The sequence below is a fragment of the Sinohyriopsis cumingii genome, chromosome 13 (genome assembly GCF_028554795.1).
Source record: "Sinohyriopsis cumingii isolate HCF-2022 chromosome 13, ASM2855479v2, whole genome shotgun sequence".
Taxonomy (NCBI): Eukaryota; Metazoa; Mollusca; class Bivalvia; order Unionida; family Unionidae; genus Sinohyriopsis; species Sinohyriopsis cumingii.
Window position 1 is genome coordinate 5,804,224 of NC_142973.1, and position 25,832 is coordinate 5,830,055.

Consider the following 25,832-nt stretch of genomic DNA (forward strand, 5'->3'; position numbering starts at 1 on the left):
GGATAACCCCTATTTCAATCAAGTAGTGTGAATGCTGTCGAAGTGGAATGAAGGAGGATGGAATATTATCTAATATATTACACCATTGAAACGGAAACGGAATAAGGGCAGCGGATAAAGTTTCATATTCTCAATGAAATACATATGAAGGTTTCTATAACAGGACTGTATACAAGTCGAGGCATAGAACTCGAGACCGTGGTAACAATACAACAAAATGTATACCAAAGTATACACCTTGGAAGGAAAAAGGATATTGATGGATGAACATTCTACAAGAACAGATAGTCTTCATCAGGAAAAGGACATTCATACTTCTAAGGAATGAATGAAGAGACATGTTTGACAGTTTCCTTAACTCTTAACTATTCTCTTTATTCTACTGCAACTCTTCTAAACTGCTTGTAAACATACAAACACCACAAAATGTTATTAGCAACTTTATATATTGCTAATATACATCTCTTGCTAAGTCACAAACAAGAATAGAAAATATTTGCATGATACTACGTAAGCCGAAGCTACATAGAAAATATACAAAAATAGACGTGGTAGAACAATAGTTATAACTTATACACAAGAAATTAATAACTCCCATACCTCTGCAGCTGAAGATGTGCAAGTCCTTAAACTTTATTGGTGTGGTCCCTCTGAGACTTGCATCATAGAGGAGACCCCCTAGTGGCTAAAGTTAAAGGTTTTTATGTGCTTAAGTATTTTTTCCCAATATGTCTTTTATTGTATCAGTTTTAATAATTTTGGATTTTATAAAATTTTGTTCTAGGGTTTGTACACCTTCCTAACTAGTGTTTAGATACTCTTGAGCCTTGGCTGGTCTTAAGAGTTTTCTTTACAGAAGTGATCCGTGCCAGGGATCAGTGTTATCAGGTGTTTGTGAGGTGTTTTGTGCTATATTGTTTCGTGTGTGAACCACTGTAGTTTGTACGGACTGGCTGGTATAAATCAATTATTTTTTTTTTAGTTGTTATTTAATTATGCAAGATTTAAGTTTTGTAGAAGCAGTTTAATGTTAAGTAAAAGAGAAGGAAGTAAATGTAATTGTTTGGTGCAAAATTGGAATACGGATTTTTTTTGACGGACGAGTTCAAATTATGGTCGCTTAGTATCAAGTTATTCTAGTCTGGCAATTGGTAGCAAATCTGGTGAAATCATTTGGTAACTTCAGAGTAACTCTATTAATTAGTATAAATGAGTAAGCCAAATATAAATTCAGGAATCTTTACAAATTACAAAGTTACTTTCTGTTGAAACCATTAAATAAATCTAAAACAAAGTATAATAATGAATGTAATAATACACAAGAAGCAACGGAATTGCTTAGCGCACGAGTTCAAATTAGGGTCGCTTAGTGAAAACACGGGCAGCGGACACGCTATGCATCATCGAGCTAGTGAGCACTGGTGATGTTAGTTCACGTGCTGCGGATTTATTGTCAATATGGCTGATTAAGTGCATGTAGGTATTAGTTCAGAAAATTCGAGTTATGACGATTGATAGCAAATCTGGTGAAATCATGTAAACACATAAAAAGCATAACATTTTGTGTGGTGTTTGTATGTTTGCAAATAGTTTAGAAGAGTTAAAGTAGAATATAGAGAATAGTTAAGAGTGGAGGAAGCCGTTAAACATGTCTCTTCATTCATTCCTTAGAAGCATGAATGTCCTTTCCTGATGTAGATTATCTGTTCTTGTGGAATGTTCATTCATCAATATCCTTTTTCCTTCCAAGTTGTATACTTTGTTTACATTCTGTTGTATTGTTACCATGGTCTCGAGTTCTATGCCTCGACTTGTATACATTCCTGTTATAGAAACCTTCATATGTATTTCATTGAGAATATGAAACTTTATCCGTTGCCCTTATTCCGTTTCCGTTTCAGTATTGTAGTATATTATATAAAATTCCATCCTACTTCATTCCACTTCGACAGCATGCATACTACTTGATTGAAATAAGGGCTTCCCGTCTCGGCGAAAACCGGGGCATTTTCTCTTGTAGTGTTCCGTTTTATATTTTTATTTCCCCTTGTATCCATTGTCTGAATCATTGTCCATATTCATTCCGGGTCATGCAAGTCTTTAAGTAGACAGCTCACTGACAAGACGTTCCGTAATGTAAAAATTTTGACCTACGGTGAGGTATTTATACATAGACGATGCCGCAACGCGCTGTCTGTGCGCTGGAAGTATTCGGTTCTTCCCATCGAAAGCACTTCGCACGTGCGGCCTAGGATGAACCGAACTCACTATTTCGAAATCTTTGTACAATGTACATAAACCAGCCCAAACTAACTGCTGGACACAACAATAGTACAATTGACTCTACTAAGATCTTAAACAACAAAATGAATAATTTCTAGATAAACAAGACAATGTAGTCCTCTACTTGACTTAGGGTCACAATTAGCATTTTTAAATAAATCTATTATCGAATGGAAAATAACCTTCTAGAAGGTTCCTAATGTTCACAAAATAAAACCTATGTAATAATTAGAATGTAAATGTGGTAAACACAATGCCCTTGACTCAAGCCAAGATAATAATAATAATAATAGTTAACCCATACTCATAGAAAACTATCTGCTATGTATCAGGTGTTTACATAATTTAAAAGAAAACAGTCTATAATTTAGGGCAAGTAGAAAATGAACTTCATTTTTGGACAAGGTCATGTCCAACATACAATTCTCCATGGCATATAAGGAAATAAAATAAATAAAAAATAAATAAATAAAATTAATAACAATGCAAATTAAATATACAGTACGGCAAGTTTTATAATGTCTACACATTTGATAAATGTCGGGCCGTTTAACATTTTAAAACATTTAGATACTTTTGAATGGAAGGTCGATACCATTCTGGAAGCAATTGTTCTTTGTGCTTTACCTCTTTCTGTACAAAGCCGCAGTAAATGCACTTATGCAGATCCATTGGTTGGTTCTAGATGTGCTCTTACAGTCCATTTACATAAATTTACATTTATGCTAATTAAAGAATTAAAAGTTTCTGTTCGAGATTGGAAGCGGCAAAAGTGTTTATTATCACATAGTTTTACAATGGTTAAATGATGCTTCAAAAGAAAGGAATTTTTAACAAATGTCAATCAGTCACTACTTGTCTGAAACCTCTGTGGAATGCTAATTAGATTGCCAGCCATCTGAGATACCCAATCAACTAAGTTATCAACCTTACACATGGTGTTTGTCCGAGTCCTTGCAGACTGACTCCTGACAGATGTCCAACGTTTTATACATACAAATTGAGTCTTCCATACCACTTATATTTTGTCTTCGATTTTGGTCAATTTTTCAGTAGTTTTTCAAAAAAGTTATTGATATATGTACTAGAATGCACATTGCACAACAAAATCTTTAGTTTTGCAGAAGTTGATTTGCTAATCAGTAGGGGAAGAAGAATTGATAAATCGATTTCGATTGTGGGGAAGATGGCGAGGGGCAGTGGGTGCCTGTTTAAATATGGTATGGGGCCTCCGCTGAAGAGCTTGTATCCTTATTTTAGTCCAGCCAGGTTTTGTCAGCCCAATTACAGACCGACGGTTTGACTTTGAATTGCCCTTGACATTAAGGTGTGAACCAAACAGACAAGATAATACAAATAATAATAGGGGTGAAGCGGGCCCCCGACCCCCAAAAAGAAGAAATTGGTGAAATTTTCTTAAGAGTTAGATGGTTTAACGTATGACATGGAAACGCTTAAATTGCAGGTTCTTCCTGGGGATTCGCAAATGGGCCTCCATGAAGGGATCTATGCCACAGAGCCATCACCTGTCCGTTTACGCACCCCACCTCCACCCCACCTCCAAACATGTCTGGATCCGCCTCTGCATAGGGTGGGGTGTGTTTCGATCATTAAATGTGGCACTTTGAAAGTCAGCCTCTCCGCTATCAGTAATGTCAGAAGAAAAATAAAGAAAAAAAAAATTAAAAAAAGGCGGAGAACAACTTGTTCTGCCGGTGCAGGGTGAACAAAAGTGATCAGTGTATACGTTTCAGGAATCAACTCTAACAAAAGAGTAACTCGGATTTTTAATTTCTCACTATGTAGTGCTAAATGAGTACTAATTTAGCAATACTTCATACTGAATAACTATAAATACCGTTGCTAATCATATCCGATAATTGTTTCATTATATATAATTAGAAGAAACGTCGTTATCGCCTGTTTAAATAAATTCAGTATCAATCAATTACAGTGTATCTCCATCTAGGTTCGATGAGATTACATATATTTTTGGCAGGTTTGGCTAGGGGAGTTAACTCTGTATTGACTTCCAGTCTGCGGAGTGAAACGAAACTCTCCGAATAGGTCCGCCCCATTTCTGAAAAAAGATGAGTTTTGAGCGGGGACCAACACTTCATATAGTACATCATCTAGAGTTGTTGTTGATACTTCTTTGCATGGTTTTAAATGGGTCCAGTGCAAATTCTCAAAGACCAAATATTGTCTTTTTCTTAACTGACGACCAAGACGTAGCCTTGGGTGGACAGGTGATTGTTCAAATTTTTTTTCTTCATCGGAATATTTTAGGTGCAGATTTAACAGGTTAAAGAATTGAAAATCACAAGTTCTTGAATAATTGAATGTACAGACTTGTAACTGCGATCATTTCACCAACAACAAGAATGCTGTGCAGAAGAAAAGGTCCCTTTCTCTTAAATGTGTACCCTACAAGTTGGATTTGTCACATGATTATCACATGACAGTTTCTGTTAAGGGGCTCTAGCAGGGGTACTTCAAGAGGAAGTGTCCCCTTTATTTGTAAACTATTTATTAATATCTACAATAAATTTGATTACATTCAGCACAGCGTCATTAATTTGGTTGACATTATGAAATGAAACGACTGTTTGGAGTGATTCATGCACAGTAAAACCATTTAGACCCCATGATTTGTGTTAAGTTGCAGGATAGATGACAGACATGAAACTGTCATGTTATTTGGTCCAAAAAGTTAAGAACATCACATCCATCATGTTTATAAACCTTGCATAACTTTAAGGTAGAACTGGTTGTTCATATGAACAAGAATTGGTCTTTCATGCAATGTTAGGGGGGATATGTCCCTCCATTTCACCAGTGACGTCTGTAAATCAGAGATTTGCAACACCTCAACAGCTTTTGTAAGGCAGTCTTTTCATCTACAAATTATGGTGCCAACAAGGTAAGTGTTCATGTATTTGCCCTATGCACATTGATGCCCAAGTCAGAGATATAGGGGACCAACCATTTAATTTTCTGAGGGAGGCCAAGGATATATTTGAAGAAAAGAAATTCTAGGTCTCGATTAGTTTGAAAGATATATTTTAGCTGTGATTTACATGATGAAAAAAACTATTACAATGGATATCCAATATATTTATCCTCCAAAGAAAATCCCATATGCCACCCCTACCCAATGAGATGGGTAGTCCCTAAACATCCTGTGACTGTATGTATGGTAGTAAATTTGTGATAACACTTAAGCCAGTTATTTTAATAGTGATAATTGTCACAGTCAGGAGGATGTATGAACTTTAAATTCATGAGGAGAACATTTCAACAATAATGTCAAGCCACTTGATTTAGGACTGGAAGATGCATTGCAGACCTGTTCCACTCATCGCCTTTATCAAATAATCATATGACAGAGAACTGATGTTTCATCATATGCCTCTGAAAAATATTCTCCATAACGAATTTATCTGAGTGCATTGTTGACCAGCATGAAATTAATACATTTTTCCAGTGTTTTCTTCTGGAGCTCGTTAATAGGCTTCATGTTGAAAAGCTACATTTTGCACGGCATGAATCAGCACTTGAGTGGGTAACTGACAATTCTGTTTATTGTCTGTATTATCCCAAATCATATAGACAATTTAATGTCTGTATTATCCCAAATCATATAGACAATTTTATGTCTGTATTATCCCATATCATATAGACAATTTTATTTTATGTCTGTATTATCCCATATCATATAGACAATTTTATGTCTGTATTATCCCAAATCATATAGACAATTTTATGTCTGTATTATCCCATATCATATAGACAATTTTATTTTATGTCTGTATTATCCCATATCATATAGACAATTTTATGTCTGTATTATCCCAAATCATATAGACAATTTTATTTTATGTCTGTATTATCCCATATCATATAGACAATTTTATGTCTGTATTATCCCAAATCATATAGACAATTTTATTTTATGTCTGTATTATCCCATATCATATAGACAATTTTATGTCTGTATTATCCCAAATCATATAGACAATTTTATTTTATGTCTGTATTATCCCATATCATATAGACAATTTTATGTCTGTATTATCCCAAATCATATAGACAATTTTATTTTATGTCTGTATTATCCCATATCATATAGACAATTTTATTTTATGTCTGTATTATCCCATATCATATAGACAATTTTATGTCTGTATTATCCCAAATCATATAGACAATTTTATTTTATGTCTGTATTATCCCATATCATATAGACAATTTTATGTCTGTATTATCCCAAATCATATAGACAATTTTATTTTATGTCTGTATTATCCCATATCATATAGACAATTTTATTTTATGTCTGTATTATCCCAAATCATATAGACAATTCTATTTTACGTCTGTATTTTCCCAAATCATATAGACAATTCTATTTTTTGTCTGTATTATCCCAAATCATATAAACTATTCTATTTTATGTCTGTATTATCCCAAATCATATAGACTATTCTATTTTATGTCTGTATTATCCCAAATCATATAGACTATTCTATTTTATGTCTGTATTATCCCAAATCATATAGACAGTTTTATTTTATGTCTGTATTATCCCAAATCACATGGACAATTCTATTTTATGTCTGTATTATCCCAAATCATATAGACAGTTAAACAGCATTGTCTGCATATGTAATACACATAGTTATCACTATAAAGTGGGATCACTGAAATTTGTTTGTCTGTTTTTATATTTATAAATTGGTCAATAACATATACATCATTAGCACTTGATCAGAGAGAGAAACAAACGAAACTTTGGATGATTTTGATGCTGATGAAAACTGTTGTAAACCAGTAACCTGACAAATTGGTAAGAGCTCAGTTATTGAGAGAGAGAGAGAGATAGGTTAGTATTATAATGAAGGATAGATTATGTTTTTGTTTTTGTAATGTTGGTCTACCAAAGATGAAGTAAAGAATTACAGTAAATTTATGCTGAACTAAACTTAATTAAACCCATGAGGTAAAAAAATAAAAAATCATTGGTGACTTAAAAAGAAGTAAAAAAACAAGGATTGAACAAAGTTTTTTGGGACTGTGTTTTTAAAATTTTGTGTATGTTTGAAGAACATGCAATAATCTCTTCAATAAGCCAGATTGAACATGATGGATGAATGATGATGATATGCTTGATTGATAATGATATGCATGAATGATGATATACATGAATGATCATGACATACATGAATGATCATGACATACATGAATGATTAAGACATGCATGAATGATTAAGATATGCATAAATGATGACATGAATGATGATAACATGCATGAATGATGAAGATATGCATGAATGATATGACACATGAATCATGAAGATATGAATAATGATATGCATGAATGATGATGACATACATGAATGATGATGCCATGCATGAATGATCATGACATACATGAATGATCATGACATACATGAATGATTAAGACATGCATGAATGATTAAGATATGCATAAATGATGATATGCATGATGATAACATGCATGAATGATGATGATATGCATGAATAATGAAGAAATGCATGATTGATAATGATGTACATGAATGATGATGACATGCATGAATCATGAAGATATGCAAGAATGATGATGACATGCATGAATCATGAAGATATGAATAATGATATGCAAGAATGATATGCATGAATGATGCTATGCATGAATGATCATGACATACATGAATGATCATGACATACATGAATGATTAAGACATGCATGAATCATGAAGATATGCATAAATGCTGATATGAATGATGATAACATTCATGAATGATGATGATATACATGAATAATGAAGAAATGTATAAATGATGATATGCATGATAATGATGTACATGAATGATGATGACATGCATGAATCATGAAGATATGAATAATGATGATGATATGCAATAATTATGATGACATACATGAATGATGTGTGTGTGTGTGTGTTTGTGTGTGTGTGATTTGGATTTTAAACGTAGCTTGATCAATTTTTCAGTCATATCACTACAATGTCTGCAGTGTGGCAGTTTATTGTAATGTCTAGCACTGGGGCATCATGCTGCAGACATATAGCATGATGTCCCACCCAGTCACTTTATCCTGACACCAGGCCAACCAGTCCTAATATGAATGATGAAGATATGCATGAATGATGATTACATGCAAGAATAATGAAGATATGTGTAAATGATATGCATGAATGATGAAGATGTGCATGAATGATGATGATATGCATGAATGATGAAGACATATGAATGATGATAATGCACATGAATGATGATGACATGCATGAATGATATGCATGAATGATGATGATATGCATGAATCATGATGACATGCATGAATCATGAAGATATGCATAAATGATGATATGCATGAATGATATGCATAAATCATGATTGCATGTATGATTAATGCAGATATGTATGAATAATGAAGCTTTGCATCAATGATGATATGCATTAATGATGAAGATATGCATGAATGATGAAGTTATGCATGAAGGATGAAGATATAAATGATTAAGATATGCATGAATAATCCAGATATACATGAATAATGGAGATATGCATGAATGATGCAGATATGCATGATGATGATAGGCATGAATGATGATATGCATAAATCATGATTGCATGTATGATTGATGCAGATATTTATGAATAATGAAGCTTTGCATGAATGATGATATGCATTAATGATTAAGTTGTGCATGAAGGATGAAGATATAAATGATTAAGATATGCATTAATGATGAAGATATGCATGAATGATGAAGATATGCATGAATGATGAATATATGCATGAATGATGAAGTTATGCATGAAGGATGAATATATAAATGATTAAGATATGCATGAATGATGCAGATATGCATGAATAATGGAGATATGCATGAATGATGCATATATGCATGATTGATGAAGATATCAATGAATAAGATATGCATGAATGATGAAGATATGCATGAGTAATGAAGATATGCATGGCAGGGATTACTAAACAATGCTACCTCCATGGCTGGCAGGAATTACTTCACAATGCGACCTCAGTAGATGGCAGGAATTACATGACAATGCCACCTCAGTGGATGGTAGGGATTACATCACAATGCTACCTCAGTGGCTGGCAGGAATTACATGACAATGCTACCTCAGTAAATGGCAGGAATTACATGACAATGCTACCTCAGTGGATGGCAGGGATTACATGACAATGCTACCTCAGTGGATGGCAGGGATTACATCACAATACTACTTGGTAGCTCACAGGGATTACATCACAATGCTACCTCAGTGGATGGCAGGGATTACATCACAATGCTACCTCAGTGGCTGGCAGGAATTACATCACAATGCTACCTCTGTGGATGGCAGGAATTACATCACATTGCTACCTCAGCAGATGGCAGGAATTACATCACAATGCTACCTCTGTGGATGGCAGGAATTACATCACATTGCTACCTCAGCAGATGGCAGGAATTACATCACAATGCTACCTCAGTTTCTGGCAGGAATTACATCACAATGCTACCTCAGTAGATGGCAGGAATTACATGACAGTGCTACCTCAGTGGATGGTAGGGATTACATCACAATGCCACCTCAGTGGCTGGCAGGAATTACATCACAATGCTACCTCAGCAGATGGCAGGAATTACATGACAATGCTACCTCGGTAGATGACAAAATATGATAGGCAAGGATTACATCAAAATGTTGCCTCAGTAGATGGCAGGGATTACATCACAATTCCACCTCAGTAGATGGCAAAAAATGTAAAAGCTATGAAGGGTTTTGATGAATACAATTTTAAAAGATACAGTTCAAGGATGTTTCACTTAGTTATCATAATTTCTGTTAACGAAGTCGAAGCCTTGTTTTTGTCCATTAAAAAAATGGAAAATTATTACACTGTATGGTACATACCTATCTTTTCTGAATTGACTCCATGCTACACTTTGCCATCCATGTAAGTTTTCAAATGACCAGTTAAGTGACCATGTTATTTAGTGTGTAGAGGAGTCTATGCATTGCTGTTGCCATCCATGTAAGTTTCCAAATGACCAATCATGTGACCATGTTATTTAGTGTGTAGAGGAGTCTATGCTATATTGTCTTCCATGTAAGTTTCCAAATGACCAATCATGTGACTATGTTATTTAGTGTGTAGAGAAGTCTATGCATTGCTGTTGCCATCCATGTAAATTTCCAAATGACCAGTCATGTGACCATGTTATTTAGTGTGTAGAGGAGTCTATGCATTGCTGTTGCCATCCATGTAAGTTTCCAAATGACCAATCATGTGACAGTTTGTTTGAGTATGTGGAGGAGTTGATTTCAGCTAAGAGTTGATAGTATGACTCAACAGTTAATTAAGGAAGGAATTTTTTTTTTTTACCTTCCCATAAATTTCTAGCAATAAGATATCATGGATATGAAAAATGGTCATTATCCCTTTGGCAGTCATCAATTGAGTTTTGAACTCAGATGTAAAATGCAAACATCATGTGTCAAAATGTTGTGTTACTGGAAATTATTGTGAAAAAAATTGAAGTTAAGTATAAATACATGTAGTTGGTACTTTCACTGAAAGACAAGTTAGTCCCAACAGAAATAACAGTCTAAAATTGTGTGGTCTTATGTAAATGTTAGTGCATAATTTCTGAATTTTTTTCTTCTCTTAACATCTGATGATAGAAGACATGATTATAAGATATGATTGCTGAATTAGGTTGATAGTTTTCTCATTTTGCTGTTCAAAGCAAGGTGTTGATTTCTAAAATGTTTACATGAAAATTTAAGTTCTGTTGAGTCCAAAATTGGTATGGTGCTGGTGACTATTTGGTTTCATCTAAAAATGTTTTATTTCAGACACCAATGACAAAGACAAGGTCACTTTTGGGAGATAAAGGCATCATTTTCAACAACATGGTCAGTATTTCATGTACAATACAGTCATTTATTTCTTTATCTTAGAATTATCTAAAACCCTTGCAGTTACAGAAAATGCTAATCTTCACATCCATTTATTTACAGTCTCTATATAGGGGCCCCGAGTGGCCGAGTGGTCTAAAGCGCTCCCCTTCATGGATCACTGCCATCTCACCTCTATCTGCATGGGTTCAAATCTAGGATTCAGTTAATGTGGTTATTTGAGAAAGCTTGCCAGTAGCTTCTCGTGGGTTGGTGGTTATTTCCAGGGTTTTCCCGGGTTCTTCCTCCGCCATTAATACTGGCTGCCATGTATAGCCTATCTTGTGCTGAAAAATGGCGTTAAACCCTTTAACAACAACAATAACAACAGTCTCTCTATAGTAGTGAACTCCCTGAAAACTAAAGCCCCATTATAACAGAATCCAGTCTAAACTGAAGATTATTTGGACTTAAATTTTTCTTTATTTAATATCATCATATTTTCCCAGAATATGAAACCCCTTGAGTATAAATACGGAAACAAATTTTTGTCCCAAATTTCAATTTTGTTCTTGAACCCAACTCCCCCCAATGAAAGGGACTTTAGACTTGAGAATGTATTTCAGCTACTAAATTGCAGACACTCAATGGAACAAATAAATTACAGTTAGCAAATTCTGTATCAAGCTTACTGGTGAGACAGATGCAGAAATGGCCAAATGGCAAGTGAGATTCAAATTATACTTGACACATGTGTCAACAGTTGAGTAAGAAATGGCTGACAATAGGCTAATGTCTTTGCATCATAAAGCAAGCACGTTTTTAAGGGGAATCATTAGTAACTAAATACTTGTAGTTAATTTACTTCAAAAACATTATGTTTATATCCTTATTATCAAATTGTTTTTGATGCTATTCATTTGTATACATGATCAATAGAACATTGTTTGTTTGTTTCTTTAATTTAATATCATGGTTATATTAACCAGGCATGCGGCCTCACTTTTGATGGTTTGCAAATGGATGACTGAGAAACTGTTCGAAGTCGGATTCACTCAACTGATTTTCAACTGAGAAAAATCATTGCATACATGCATTTAAGTAACTATGACTGTCATTTGTCTTCTGTCATATGTCAAGATGTCAGAACAGTCTTCACTCACATATCAAGAACAACCAGCTAAGCATTGTAGGATTGAACTACCCACATATGATAAAATTAAGCAGTATGTATATCGTTCCTAATTCCAGTGGACTTGTAGTCTAGTCTTAAATGCATCTCATTCATCAAAATGCTTCATGTGACAAAGACTTTATTTTTGTGTGGAACAAGTATACTTATTCCTGTGGTAGGATGTGTTGTTCAGGTAATTTTTAATTCAGTTTTTTAAAACTAACAGCTTTCATAATTTTGTGCATGCTTAAATACACCAACTGTGATGTTTTCTCATAAGTACATTCAGTGGCATCACTCGGGTTGGTGTCACCCAGTGCGGTAGCTCATGGTGTCACCCCCATGGTCCTCCTTCCGTAACAGACCATACAGAATCCTTAGTAATGTCATTTTGGTGTCACCCCCTCTGATGGTGTCACCCGGTGCAGTCTGCACCCCCTGCATCCCCCTAGCGACGCCACTGCTGTGCCTGCTAGTCATGTATTTGACTATGATCGGTTATCCGCTTATGAAATCTGACTAGACCGAGCAGTGTGTGCTCTGTAAAATTTGCAATTTTTCATTTTGGTGTCACCCCTCTGAGATGGTGTCACCCGGTGCGGTCTGCACCCCCCGCACCCCCCTAGCGACACCACTGAGTACATTCTCTTTCTCTCATAAATGCTCAGAAGAGGACATACTGTTTTGCATCAGCAAAACCATCAGTAAACATTAAACCTTTCAAATCCAAAATGTGGTTTTTGGTTTCAGGGGTTTTCTGTTTTGAGGGGTTTCATTGTATCTACAATTTCAACTGCTTTGCCGTTCTGCATGAATGTTTCATAGATGGTATGTATCAGTGTGTCATCTTGTCGTTTGTAAGTTACATTTAATGGTTATATATCAGTGTGTCATCTTGTCATTTGTAAGTTACATTTAATGGATACATATCAGTGTGTCATCTTGTCATTTGTAAGTTAATTTAATGGATATATATCAGTGTGTTGTTTGTAAGTTACATTTAATGGATACATATCAGTGTGTCATCTTGTCATTTGTAAGTTACATTTAATGGATGCATATCAGTGTGTGATCTTGTCATTTGTAAGTTACATTTAATGGATACATATCAGTGTGTCATCTTGTCATTTGTAAGTTACATTTAATGGATACATATCAGTGTGCCATCTTGTCATTTGTAAGTTACATTTAATGGATATATATCAGTGTGCCATCTTGTCATTTGTAAGTTACATTTAATGGATACATATCAGTGTGCCATCTTCTCATTTGTAAGTTACATTTAATGGATACATATCAGTGTGCCATCTTGTCATTTGTAAGTTACATTTAATGGATACAGTAGCAGATTAGACTGCTTTCAGCAACCATTGCACTTTATTATCTGAAAATCTTTTGCTCCAAGGAGTTGAATTTCATCTAATTAGGACTATAAAATCAAAAAAAATTCTGCTTGATTGGAATTTAAACTGTACAAATGAAAAAAGTCACACAAATGTACATTATTTTCTTCTTATTGTGTTGAAATTCTTTTTTTAGCAACTTAAGTTTTTACTTGTCCAGTAAAATGTTAACATGTCACAAGCTGTTGGACAAGGGATTACTTTAGCCCTGCCTACATTTTAATATTTAGTTTGTGACCAGTCCACTTTGCTGTCCAAGCCGTTCCAGTATCCTGAGTGGCCGCTATGTGCACAATCACAAGGGGTTTAACAACAGTCTGGAGGGTGGCTGTAGTGACAGCCACTGGCAGCAAACCCAGGAGCCCACAGCCTTTCCCACCATCCTGAAGGCACAGGGATACACCACGTTCTTTGCTGGGAAATATCTTAATCAGGTTGCTTATTTATTTTAAACTTTATAGCATACAGTATTTCTCTCAAGTTAATGGTTGACCATAAGTTCCAGCATAACTTTTACACAGAGAAGTCTAATTTTATTGTACACAGATTGATCAAATTTTATTTTACACAGAGAAGTCTAATTTTTATGTACACAGATAAGTCTTTTTTTTATTTTACACAGAGAAGTCTAATTTTGATGTACACAGATAAGTCTTTTTTTTATTTTACACAGATTGATCAAATTTTATTTTACACAGAGAAGTCTAATTTTTATGTTACACAGATAAGTCTAATTGTTTTATAGAAAGGCAAGTCCACCCCGTTTTCATCACAATTACCAGGCAGGGCCAGTTGGCCTTATTTTTTGAGAAATACTGTACAGTGCTGTCATGCCAGTCACTGGAACCATAAAAGTGCACCTCATCATAATGCAGATGATCAGAACCATACATGTATACTCTCATTATAATGCAGATTATTGGAACCATACATTCAAGTATATCTCATGTTTTACATTAGGACCATGAAAAAATGTTTTTTTTTTACTCCAATTCATTTCATTGTAACCATACAAGTATACCACACTAAAGCATTTCATTGGAATCATACAAATATACCTTATTATGATGCTTTTCATTCGAACCATGGAAGTATACCTCACTATAGTGCATGTCATTGGAACCTTACATGTCTACCTCACTAATGCATTTTATTGGAACCATATAAGTTTACCTCACTTTAGTGTATTTCATTGGGACCATATCAGTATACCTCAATATATTGTTTTACAATGGGACGATAAAAGTGTTACTGTAATGCGGTTCATTGGAACCATACAAGTATACCTCATTGTAACTAATGAGGCAAATATATGGAAGTTTATTTTATCCACAGAATCAATGTATAATGCATATTAGATGTGAAACCACATTATAATTAATTCTCATCAGTCGAGAGCGAAAAAGATGTAAAATAAATTAAGTGGCCATGATTGAATTAAATGAAGCAATTTTATAGAATCCATGACTGCATTATATGGAGGGAGGGATCATACTGAGAATCTCTTAATTAAAGGAGTGCTGTAATAGGCTTACAGAGCATTCCTCATGGAGGTACACAAAACTGATTTGCACTAAGGAAATAAAAGGACGTAACGATGCTTCTATTAAGCTCATGTTTCTTTACAAACTGGCCTATCATAAACTGGACTATAATAAATTACCTAATCACATTCACATTAGGTATTACTTGTGCTGCCTCCTGAATCCAGTCCTCTCAATGACTTAAAAGTCTATCTGCCTGTACCTTGTATAAATAAAGGGAACTAACTCTCATGGATTACTTCCTCTTACCCACTAGGTGGCACACATTATATTGGATATCATCAGTTTTAACTTTGCTGCAAACTGTCAGCAGGCCTCCAAGAATCCATGGATTTTTATTCTTTTCTGCTATCCTTTTTTTGGTGTTACAGCAAGTGAGACAGTCATTTAGTGTAGTGTATCCTACAATTTTGTGTATTTTGGTGAATTGGAGATATTTGGAGAGGATTTTTTACCACTTCATATGACAAGTGTTTACATTGGTAACACCATATTGGAGGTATGTATTAACACAGTACAGCTGTTCTTGTTCATAGGTTTGCCATATCGCACATATTTTCACACTATTCTGATATATTTATAATGTTATCAGTATATGTTGAACAAAATATTCATTCAGTCCTAAGTTTTAATTTGACTGGCAGCTTTCGTCTCTTTAAAATCATGACCTTTGTAGATTTGTAATGTCTGATGAATTATACATTCAGTTTTTGATCTTCAGTTGCCATTATCTCCTATTGTATTTACACCTGTTGTCTTTTGTTCCTTATATTTTCTGCTAAATATAAAGGTGACACCCGTACAAAATAATTAGGCAGATTCCACCTGGAACTTAAGGAGACCCCAGGCAAAATCTGCCTAAAATGTTAAAAATCTGGTTAATACAAAGGCGGACATGGAAAATTGGAGAAGTCAAAGATGAATCCATCTAGAGTCCGTCTAACTCTAAGATGGACTTTTGTCAAAATTCCTGCTATATAATACATCTTTGGGCATAATTTTGGACTTGGTTGATTTTCCAACCACCTTTTAGGTGGCCTTAGGAACTTAGTCACTGGCATCTATTATATGAAAGGAGGAATCTGGACTTAGTTTATTTTCTAACCAACATTTAGGCAGAATGAAGAACTTAGTCATTTACACCAGTTAAATAAGGCAGAATTTGTACTTTGCTTTGTGTGTCTGTCAAGTTAAATGTAAATTTTGACTTTTTTCATTTGTGCAACAGCGATGAACTGATCGTTTGTATCATATTCATTTTACAATGATAATGCTACTAAATTACATAAATGACTGAAAAATTTTTTTAAAATAATACATGTAGAAAAAAATAACTTTGCAAGTTTTATTTTGTTTGATATATTCAAGCTTGGATGATGTGACCCAACAAATTTGAGAGGTTTTGAAGAGAGTTTAGGAAAAGTGGCTTGTTTATGAGATAATAAAATGATTAGCTAAATATATTGTATAAAATTTGTGACACACAACCCAGTTTTTATAAAGTTTGTTTGTTATTTGCACATGTCTTTCTTTTCAGAATGTACTAATTGGTCTATTTGTATTCTCTGTTATATCAGGTTGATCAAATAGACTTTAGTTATTGTGTGTCAGTATGTTTTATTCATACAAGCATAATCTGCTAATTATTTAGCTTTGCAGATACATATTAGTGTGTAAATTTATTGACATGAATATTAATTATAACTGTCATTGACAGTCAGTTCATTCATACAAGAAAGTTCACAGTTGGTAACATAATTGTAAATTCTTGGTTTATGATTCCACTGTCCCATGTATTTACATTTAGAAGTCGGGTCCAGTTCATAATTGTTCTACCCTTTTGAATTATTTTGTCCAGTTAAATGATGTAAATGTATTCTGTTGTTGGCCAAAATGTAAGTAAAAATGGAATGAGTAAAATGTTGAAATCAATTTTTTATTTGCTGTAAATTATCCTTAAGTCTGCCATCCAATGCATTTAATAACTATCTAAAGAATGGATTAAATTGTGTTTGGTTCTTGTCTTAATTTCACTAGATGGTATCTTTTTCCATACTGAAGGCATTTCGCTTCCAGCTCTAGGCGGAGTTTATTTGTAGGTGAAATATTTACAAGGTGGACTAACATTTAGATGTTTTCATTATTGGATGGGGTTCTGCAGGTATTTCCATCTAATTAGGCAGAAGTAAAAATTCCACCTAATAACAGACAGAGTAATTTGCATATTTCAAGCTATATTCCACCCTGAATCTGCCTAAATGTGATATTAAGGGTAATCTAGGCTAAATAAGCCCAGGTCCATGCTCTCTTCATGGATCTAAACTAGATACAGTTTTATTCTGACAGTAAAGATGTTTTATTGACACAACCAGGTTTCATTGCTAGGATTCTTTAAACAAAATATCCAAATCATCTCCAAGTGATCTTTCCAGGTATCATAATAGATGATGACATCATTGATATAAGAATCAAAAACATCTTGACCAGATGTAATCATATTCATTATATATTGAAAAGTACAATGCTAACCTTTCATCCCAAATGGCATTACTTTATATCGATAAAATCCACCTGAAGTTATGAATGCTGAAATATCCATAGCCCTTTCTGTACAAGTAATTTGCCTGAATCCTTCTGAAAGGTAAAACCTGGTGACATACTTTGCATTTCCAATCTTATCAATGCAATCATCGATTCCTGACAGTGGAAATGAATCTGTTTTGATCACACTTCACTTTTCTATAGTCAGTGCACATTTGGACAGCATTTGGTTTGGGTATAAGAAGACGTAGTAGGATTTAGGTAAAGTTCTCCACTTTAGATGACATTATGAAAGCTTGTTGGTTTTACTATTGATTTCTAATTATGTAAATTAATACCTAGAACTGTGAAACTTCCAAAACAATGTGATTTTAGATTTCAAAAAGAAAGTTGTGATTTTGACTCTGTAGTCTGCAAAACCAACAGATTTTGTCAAACTTAACAAATAATTTAATTCCTTAATTATTATAATGACAATTTAAGAGGAACTTAAGGTATTATGAATTAAATTCAAAATAATCCTAAAACGTTCTACACAAGTCCCGAAAAATCAAGTGTTATGACTGACTTCCAGGACCTCAATTGTTGTTGTTGTTGTTGTATGGTTTAACGCCATTTTTCAGCACATGATAGGCTATACATGGCGGCCAGTACTGATGGTGGAGGAAGAACCCAGAAAAGCCCGGAAAGAACCACTGACCCACGAGAAGCTACTGGCAAGCTTTCTCACATATCCACATTAGCCGAATCCGAGACTCGAACCCATGCAGACAGAGGTGAGATGGCAGTGATCCGTAACGGTGAGCGCTTTAGACCACTCGGCCACTCGGGACCCCAGCCTCAATTGTGCTGATATGCTAACAGTCTTAATGCATTGCAATGGCATTGTCCAGAACTCCGCTGAATACATTAATCTTAGAATAATAATTTAGTACAGAGTTAGTGAGCACTTTGTGTTCCAGTGAATAATCCTAACAAATGTTCCCTCACAAATTATATGTAAACACAACATTAAACACATCTGCAGACTGATATTAAAAAAGAACGTGGGAAATAAGTATAAACTAACTGTCCATGACTACATCTATATATTCACCGATACGGCTCTACATGGCAATATTTTCCTACTCGATCCATGTCGTAATACTTCCTAGATGACTTAAGTCACAATGCTCCATGTTGCAATATAACCCACCTGACTGAATCATCCAATGGCAAATCCCCCCCAATTGTTTTATATATAAACAGGTTCATTGATAGAATTGATGTAAAACTGTCAACATCTGTTTATAGCTCATATGCAGTCTACAGGCATTCATCAAAAGTAAGACACAATATCGATATACATGGCACTAGCAGTGTCTTTGCACATTATCTCCCATTGTGACTTAAGCACACTGAGCAACTCGTTGACACCATGCTAACATGTTATTTTTCGTACTGACCAGGTACGAACTCCTATTAGGTCTTCTTATACCTCACTTTGACCAATAAAAATGGAAGAAACATTTGTAGGTGTGGTTAGGAGCAATACCTTACTTTGACCAATGAAAACTCATCTCATTTTCTTGTTTCCTGTCCCTTCCCTTTTTATATGTAACATGTTTTGTGAAAAGAAACAATAAATAGATAATATTCTCATTGTGAAAAAGAATATTAAAGCAGTATAATTCTGATTACTTACATGCAAGTTGTAATTTTTGCAGTATGGTTTTCCCAGGTCTGGTGGAGTGGAGCACATTCCTCAAGGGTGGGACTGGTGGACAGGTTTGGTAGGTAGGCAATGATGTACAGATCAGTTTTGGTGGTGGTGGCTGTTTAGTGTGTGTGTGATTATGATGAATATATATATTATGAAGATAATGATTGTGATGATGAAGATAATGATTATGATGATCAAGATAATGATGAAGATAATGATAATGATGATCAAGATAATGATGAAGATAATGATTATGATGATCAAGATAATGATTATGATGATCAAAATAATAATTATGATGATCAAGATAATGATTATGATGATCAAGATAATAATTATCACAATAAAATAAAGATAATAATATGAAGAAGATGATTTTGTCAACAATGACAATTGTGGCAAGAGAGTGAAGATGAAAAGAAATATAGTTTATAAGATGACATTAATTATTGCTAACAGTTTACAATGATTATGACACAGTGATCCTAAAAATTTCATTGGTGATAACTCCAGTCTTGATAGCAATTACACTGATGATTACTATTTCATTGATGCTACAATTACAATGACAACAATTACAATGATCGAAAAAATTACAGTGAGCCTAACGATTACAGTGATTCTGCAAGTTATAATGACAACAATTACAATGATGATAACAATTACAATGATCCTACAATTACAGTGATTCTAACAATTATAATGATTCTAACAACTACATTAATAATAAAAATTACAAAGATGATACCTATTACATTGATCCTAACAATTACAATGATGATAACAATTACAGTGAACCGAAACGTTGCAATGATTCAAACAGTTACAGTAATCCTAACAATTACAATGATTCATTAAATTAAAATGATTCAAACAACTACATTAATAATAACAATTACAATGATGATACCTATTACATTGATCCTAACAATTACAATGATGGTAACAATTACTATGATTCTAACAATTTTAATGATTCTAACAATTACAATGATAATAACAATTATAATGATGATACCTATTACGTTGATCCTATAAGTTACAATGGTCCTAACAATCACAATGATTCATAACAATTATAATGATTTTAACAATTACAATGATGATAGCAATTACAATGATGATAACAATTCTAATGATGATAACAACTACATTATTGATAACAATTACAGTGATGATACCTATTATGTTGATCCTAAAAATTACAATGGTCCTGACAATTACAATGATGATAACAATTGCAATGATCCTAACAATTACAGTGATGATAACAATTACAATGATCCTAAAAGTTACAATGGTCATATCAATTACAATGATGATAACAATTGCAATAATCCTAACACTTACAATGGTCCTAACAATTGCAATAATTCTAACAACTACATTATTGATGACCATTACAATGATGATACCTATTACATTGATCCTAACAATTGCAATGATCCTAATAATTATAATGATGATAATAATTGCAATGATCATAAAAGTTACAATGGTCCTAACAATTACAGTGATGAATTGCAATGATCCTTACAATTACAATGGTTGTAACAATTACAATGATGATAACAATTGCAATGATCCTAACAATTACAGTGGTCCAAACAATTACAATGATCATGACAATTACAATGATCCTAAAAGTTACAGTGATGATAATAATTACAATGATGATAAAAGTTACAATGGTCCTAACAATTACAGTGATGAATTGCAATGATCCTAACAATTTCAATGATCATAACAATTACAGTGATGATAACAATTACAATGATGATAACAATTACATTGGTCCAAACAATTACAATGGTCCAAACAATTACAATGATCATGACAATTACAATGATCCTAAAAGTTACAGTAATGATAATAATTACAATGATGATAAAAGTTACAATGGTCCTTACAATTACAGTGATGAATTGCAATGATCCTAACAGTTTCAATGATCATAACAATTACAGTGATGATAACAATTACAATGATGATAACAATTACATTGGTCCAAACAATTACAATGGTCCAAACAATTACAATGATCCTTAAGGTTTTAATGATCCTAACAATTACAGTAATGATAACAATTGCAATGACCTTAACAACTACAATGATGATAACAACTACAATGATGATAACAATTACAATGATGATAATATTGGAATTTAAGTATTTTTTTAAATTTGCAGTGATGGTTACATTCATATGACAGTTTCAGACATGCTATTTATATGACAGTTTCAGACATGCTACTGCTGTTGCAGATAATATTATCACATAGTCGGTACATTTGCACATAGTGTGTTCAGTTTAATATTTTTGATATTATAACATGCAAACATATTATGTGATTCTGATTGGTACAAGTAAGCCCATGATATTATTGTGCAGTATTCTCTTTACTGATTGGCTGGGATCATGTGAAAACTTTTTTAACCCCACCTTCTGGAATTATTTTTTTCATTGAACATTTTTGTTTGCCATTTTTTTGTTTTTTTTGACTTCCAAAGGGAATTAGGGGAAAATGGTCTTGTCTGTTTCAATATTGCCAATTTACCCCAACAAGGGTTTGTTATGTCATGTATAGCATATAAGATGAAAATGGCAAAAACCCCAAGACAAAAACAATAACAACAAGTAAAACTATAAGTATTGCTCAGATGATAGCAAGGGTGGGGGTTGGGATGAATGGGCAGTATATCTGTAGCATGGAATCCACCCTATATACAACCTTGGTTTCAGTGTGAACTTACTGAAGTAAATAAACTCAACTTTGTTCACATAAGAATGTAGACATAAACCGGTCTCCCCAACTGACAGAACTTTATCCAACCACAGCATATTTACATGGTAAATATGTGATGCGGGTCTGACTCAAAAAGAGATTTGTTTACATCTTCTCTACAGTCTAATGTTCCAAATCAAATACTCCAAATATCTTGTTGCAAATACATTACAGTAAATATGTGTATTTCTGCATCCAGTAAACTTCTTTTCACAAAAATATCGCAACAATGTAATGTTTAGTTGTGATGTCAAATTTCAGCGTAAACACTGGCACTGTGTTGTATAGGCCAACTCAAACTGTTCTGTGCACGAAATCAAAATGTGACATCACACACATTGGACATTTTTTGTTGACAAATGTTTTATGTTTTGTAAAATGTTCTGTTTATTTGGATGGATGCTTATTTTTTTATTTATAGTTATCAAAAATATATAATATACTTGTACTATTTTAACTTTGTTTGAGACTATTTTTATGCACAACAAATGAAAGGTACAGCTTCTGTCAGAATGAACAAAATTATTCATTCTTTTTTCTATCTAAATAATTTCTACTGAAATAAAACTATGTGATGAAAAGAATATCAAATGGGTAATAATTCAATATTAAATTTATGAAACTCATTAAATAATGTCCAGCTTTTTGCTTGCCAAGGCTCACAAAAGCTGGAAATTATTCAACTCATTTCATAGATTCAATATTAAATCATTACCCATTTGAGATCCTCTATATAATAATAATAACAATAATAATAATAATAATAATAATAATAATAATAATAATTGTACCAATAATAATAATAATAATAATAATAATAATAATAATAATAATTGTACCAATAATAATAATAATCATAATAATAATAATAATTGTACCAATAATAATAATAATAATAATAATAATAATAATAATAATAATAATAATTGTACCAATAATAATAATAATAATTGTGCCAATAATAATAATAATAATAATAATAATAATAATTGTACCAATAATAATAATAATAATAATAATAATTGTACCAATAATAATAATAATAATAATAATAATAATTGTACCAATAATAAAAATAATAATAATAATAATTGTACCAATAATAATAATAATAATAATAATAATAATAATTGTACCAATAATAATAATAATAATAATAATAATAATAATAATAATTGTACCAATAATAATAATAATAATAATAATTGTACCAATAATAATAATAATAATAATAATAATAATAATAATAATAATAATAATTGTACTAATAATAATAATAATAATAATAATAATTGTACCAATAATAATAATAATAATAATAATAATAATAATAATTGTACCAATAATAATAATAATAATAATAATTGTACCAATAATAATAATAATAATAATAATAATAATAATAATAATAATTGTACCAATAATAATAATAATAATAATAATAATAATAATAATAATTGTACCAATAATAATAATAATAATAATAATTGTACCAATAATAATAATAATAATAATAATAATTGTACCAATAATAATAATAATAATAATAATAATAATAATTGTACCAATAATAATAATAATAATAATAATTGTACCAATAATAATAATAATAATAATTGTACCAATAATAATAATAATAATTGTACCAATAATAATAATAATAATAATAATTATAATAATAATAATTGTACTAATAATAATAATAATAATAATAATTGTACCAATAATAATAATAATAATAATAATAATAATAATAATAATTGTACCAATAATAATAATAATAATAATAATAATAATAATAATAATAATAATTGTACCAATAATAATAATAATAATAGTAATTGTACCAATAATAATAATAATAATAATAATAATTGTACCAATAATAATAATAATAATAATAATTGTACCAATAATAATAATAATAATAATAATAATAATAATAATAATAATTGTACCAATAATAATAATAATAATAATAATAACGTAACGGTTTATATTATTACATGTTCTATTATTATTTGCTATCGGAAAGTCGTTAAATTTATTTACAGGTTGGAAACTCACAGTACTATGGATACAGTCTTTCTGTGAATGGTACTTTGGAAAAGCATGGTGATAACTATGAAAAGGACTACTTGACTGACCTCATTGTAAGTCATACAGTGTATATGAGAACTGTGCATCACCTGCTTGGTCATGATATGATACATATCACGATACATGGGTCCTGATGCAATGATGTACATCATAGTTAGCCAGCAATACAATACATATTGTGATACAATGCATTTTGCAATACAGTAGTTTTCACAAAATATATTCTACTTCCTTTCCCTTTCTTTTGCATGCAATATCTATGTTGTTGTATCATTGTAAGCAAGCATTACGTAATGTCTCTATTTTCTGTTGTATTGTTTTCATTGTAAGTATACATTATATAACCTTGGATGTTTTGTTTTCATTGTAAGTCTGCTTCATGCATAGCTGCCAACCCTCACGAATTTGGTGTGAATTTCACAACTTTTTCAGCGATTCATTGATTCACGCCGTAAGCCAAAAATTCATGAATTTTCCAATCCTCAATTATTTTAAATCTTTAATAAAATAACTGATTTCCCATTAATTGCTAGTTGTGATATTCGCAGTTGCCGAAATGGTCCGGTACTGCTGGTCACGATATTAGTAGATCTACAGCCGATTAGTACAGTTCGCCTGGTAGCAAGCATTTTAACCTATTTTAATATATATGTATAAGAGTAGTTTTACAAATGCCTTTGAAAGAAACTGGGGCCTAACAGGAAATTTGCTCCACGCATGCGTCAAAACACTGATTTGAGTTACCGTTCAGCATCACATGTAAGATCTTGAAAATGTCTTCACCACCAAGGAAAAAGAAATGTACTACTGAAAAAGTGATGTTTAATTTGGAATATATCAAAAATTGGCTGTGCATTCTGCCTTTAAACATTGATATTCATTCATGCTTTTTGCACTCAGTGTGCCATCACAGAGACGAATTGAGGAAGAATGTCGGTTGCAAAAAACACATAGAAGTTGGGAAAATTAAGAATTCGCAGATTTCAGCTCTGGAATATTTTAAACCATTGGCAGAAGACCTGCAGGCTACCAATGCTGAAGCATTATTTGTGAGTTTTCTTGTTGAACACAATCTACCTTTTAACCTTTATCAGCTGGAGATCATGCTAAACATTTGTTCTGACAAATGTTCCCAGACTCGAAAATCGCTTCCAAATTTTCCTGTGGAAGAGCCAAAAATGCTGCACCTCCTGTGCATTCCTCACAGCAACAGTGACAGCGAAAGAGTATTTTCTTTAGTGAGGAAAAAAAAGACAAACTTTAGGGCCTCCTTAGCTGCAGAAAATTTTTCAGCAACTTTAGTCCCCAAGATCAACCAGCAGGCAAGAAATCGGAACTGTTAGAAAACAAATTTACG

General features: G+C 32.5%; 1 protein-coding gene across 3 annotated transcripts in view; it reads left to right on the top strand.

Moving 5' to 3' along the window:
• The window catches only part of LOC149784890 (N-acetylglucosamine-6-sulfatase-like), an 89,455-nt gene that overhangs the window by 5,365 nt on the left and 58,258 nt on the right, over positions 1–25,832 (top strand). The window contains exons 1-5 of one of the 3 annotated variants that reach the window (XM_089978470.1): positions 4,327–4,532; positions 11,185–11,244; positions 14,034–14,237; positions 19,595–19,660; positions 24,430–24,528. In XM_089978470.1, the coding sequence (XP_089834596.1) occupies positions 4,374–4,532; positions 11,185–11,244; positions 14,034–14,237; positions 19,595–19,660; positions 24,430–24,528 (588 nt within the window). In that variant the 5' untranslated portion in view covers positions 4,327–4,373. Of the gene's footprint in view, positions 1–4,326; positions 4,533–5,068; positions 5,207–11,184; positions 11,245–14,033; positions 14,238–19,594; positions 19,661–24,429; positions 24,529–25,832 lie in introns of those variants that run through there. The other 2 variants (XM_089978472.1, XM_089978471.1) reach the window with 2 other exon arrangements.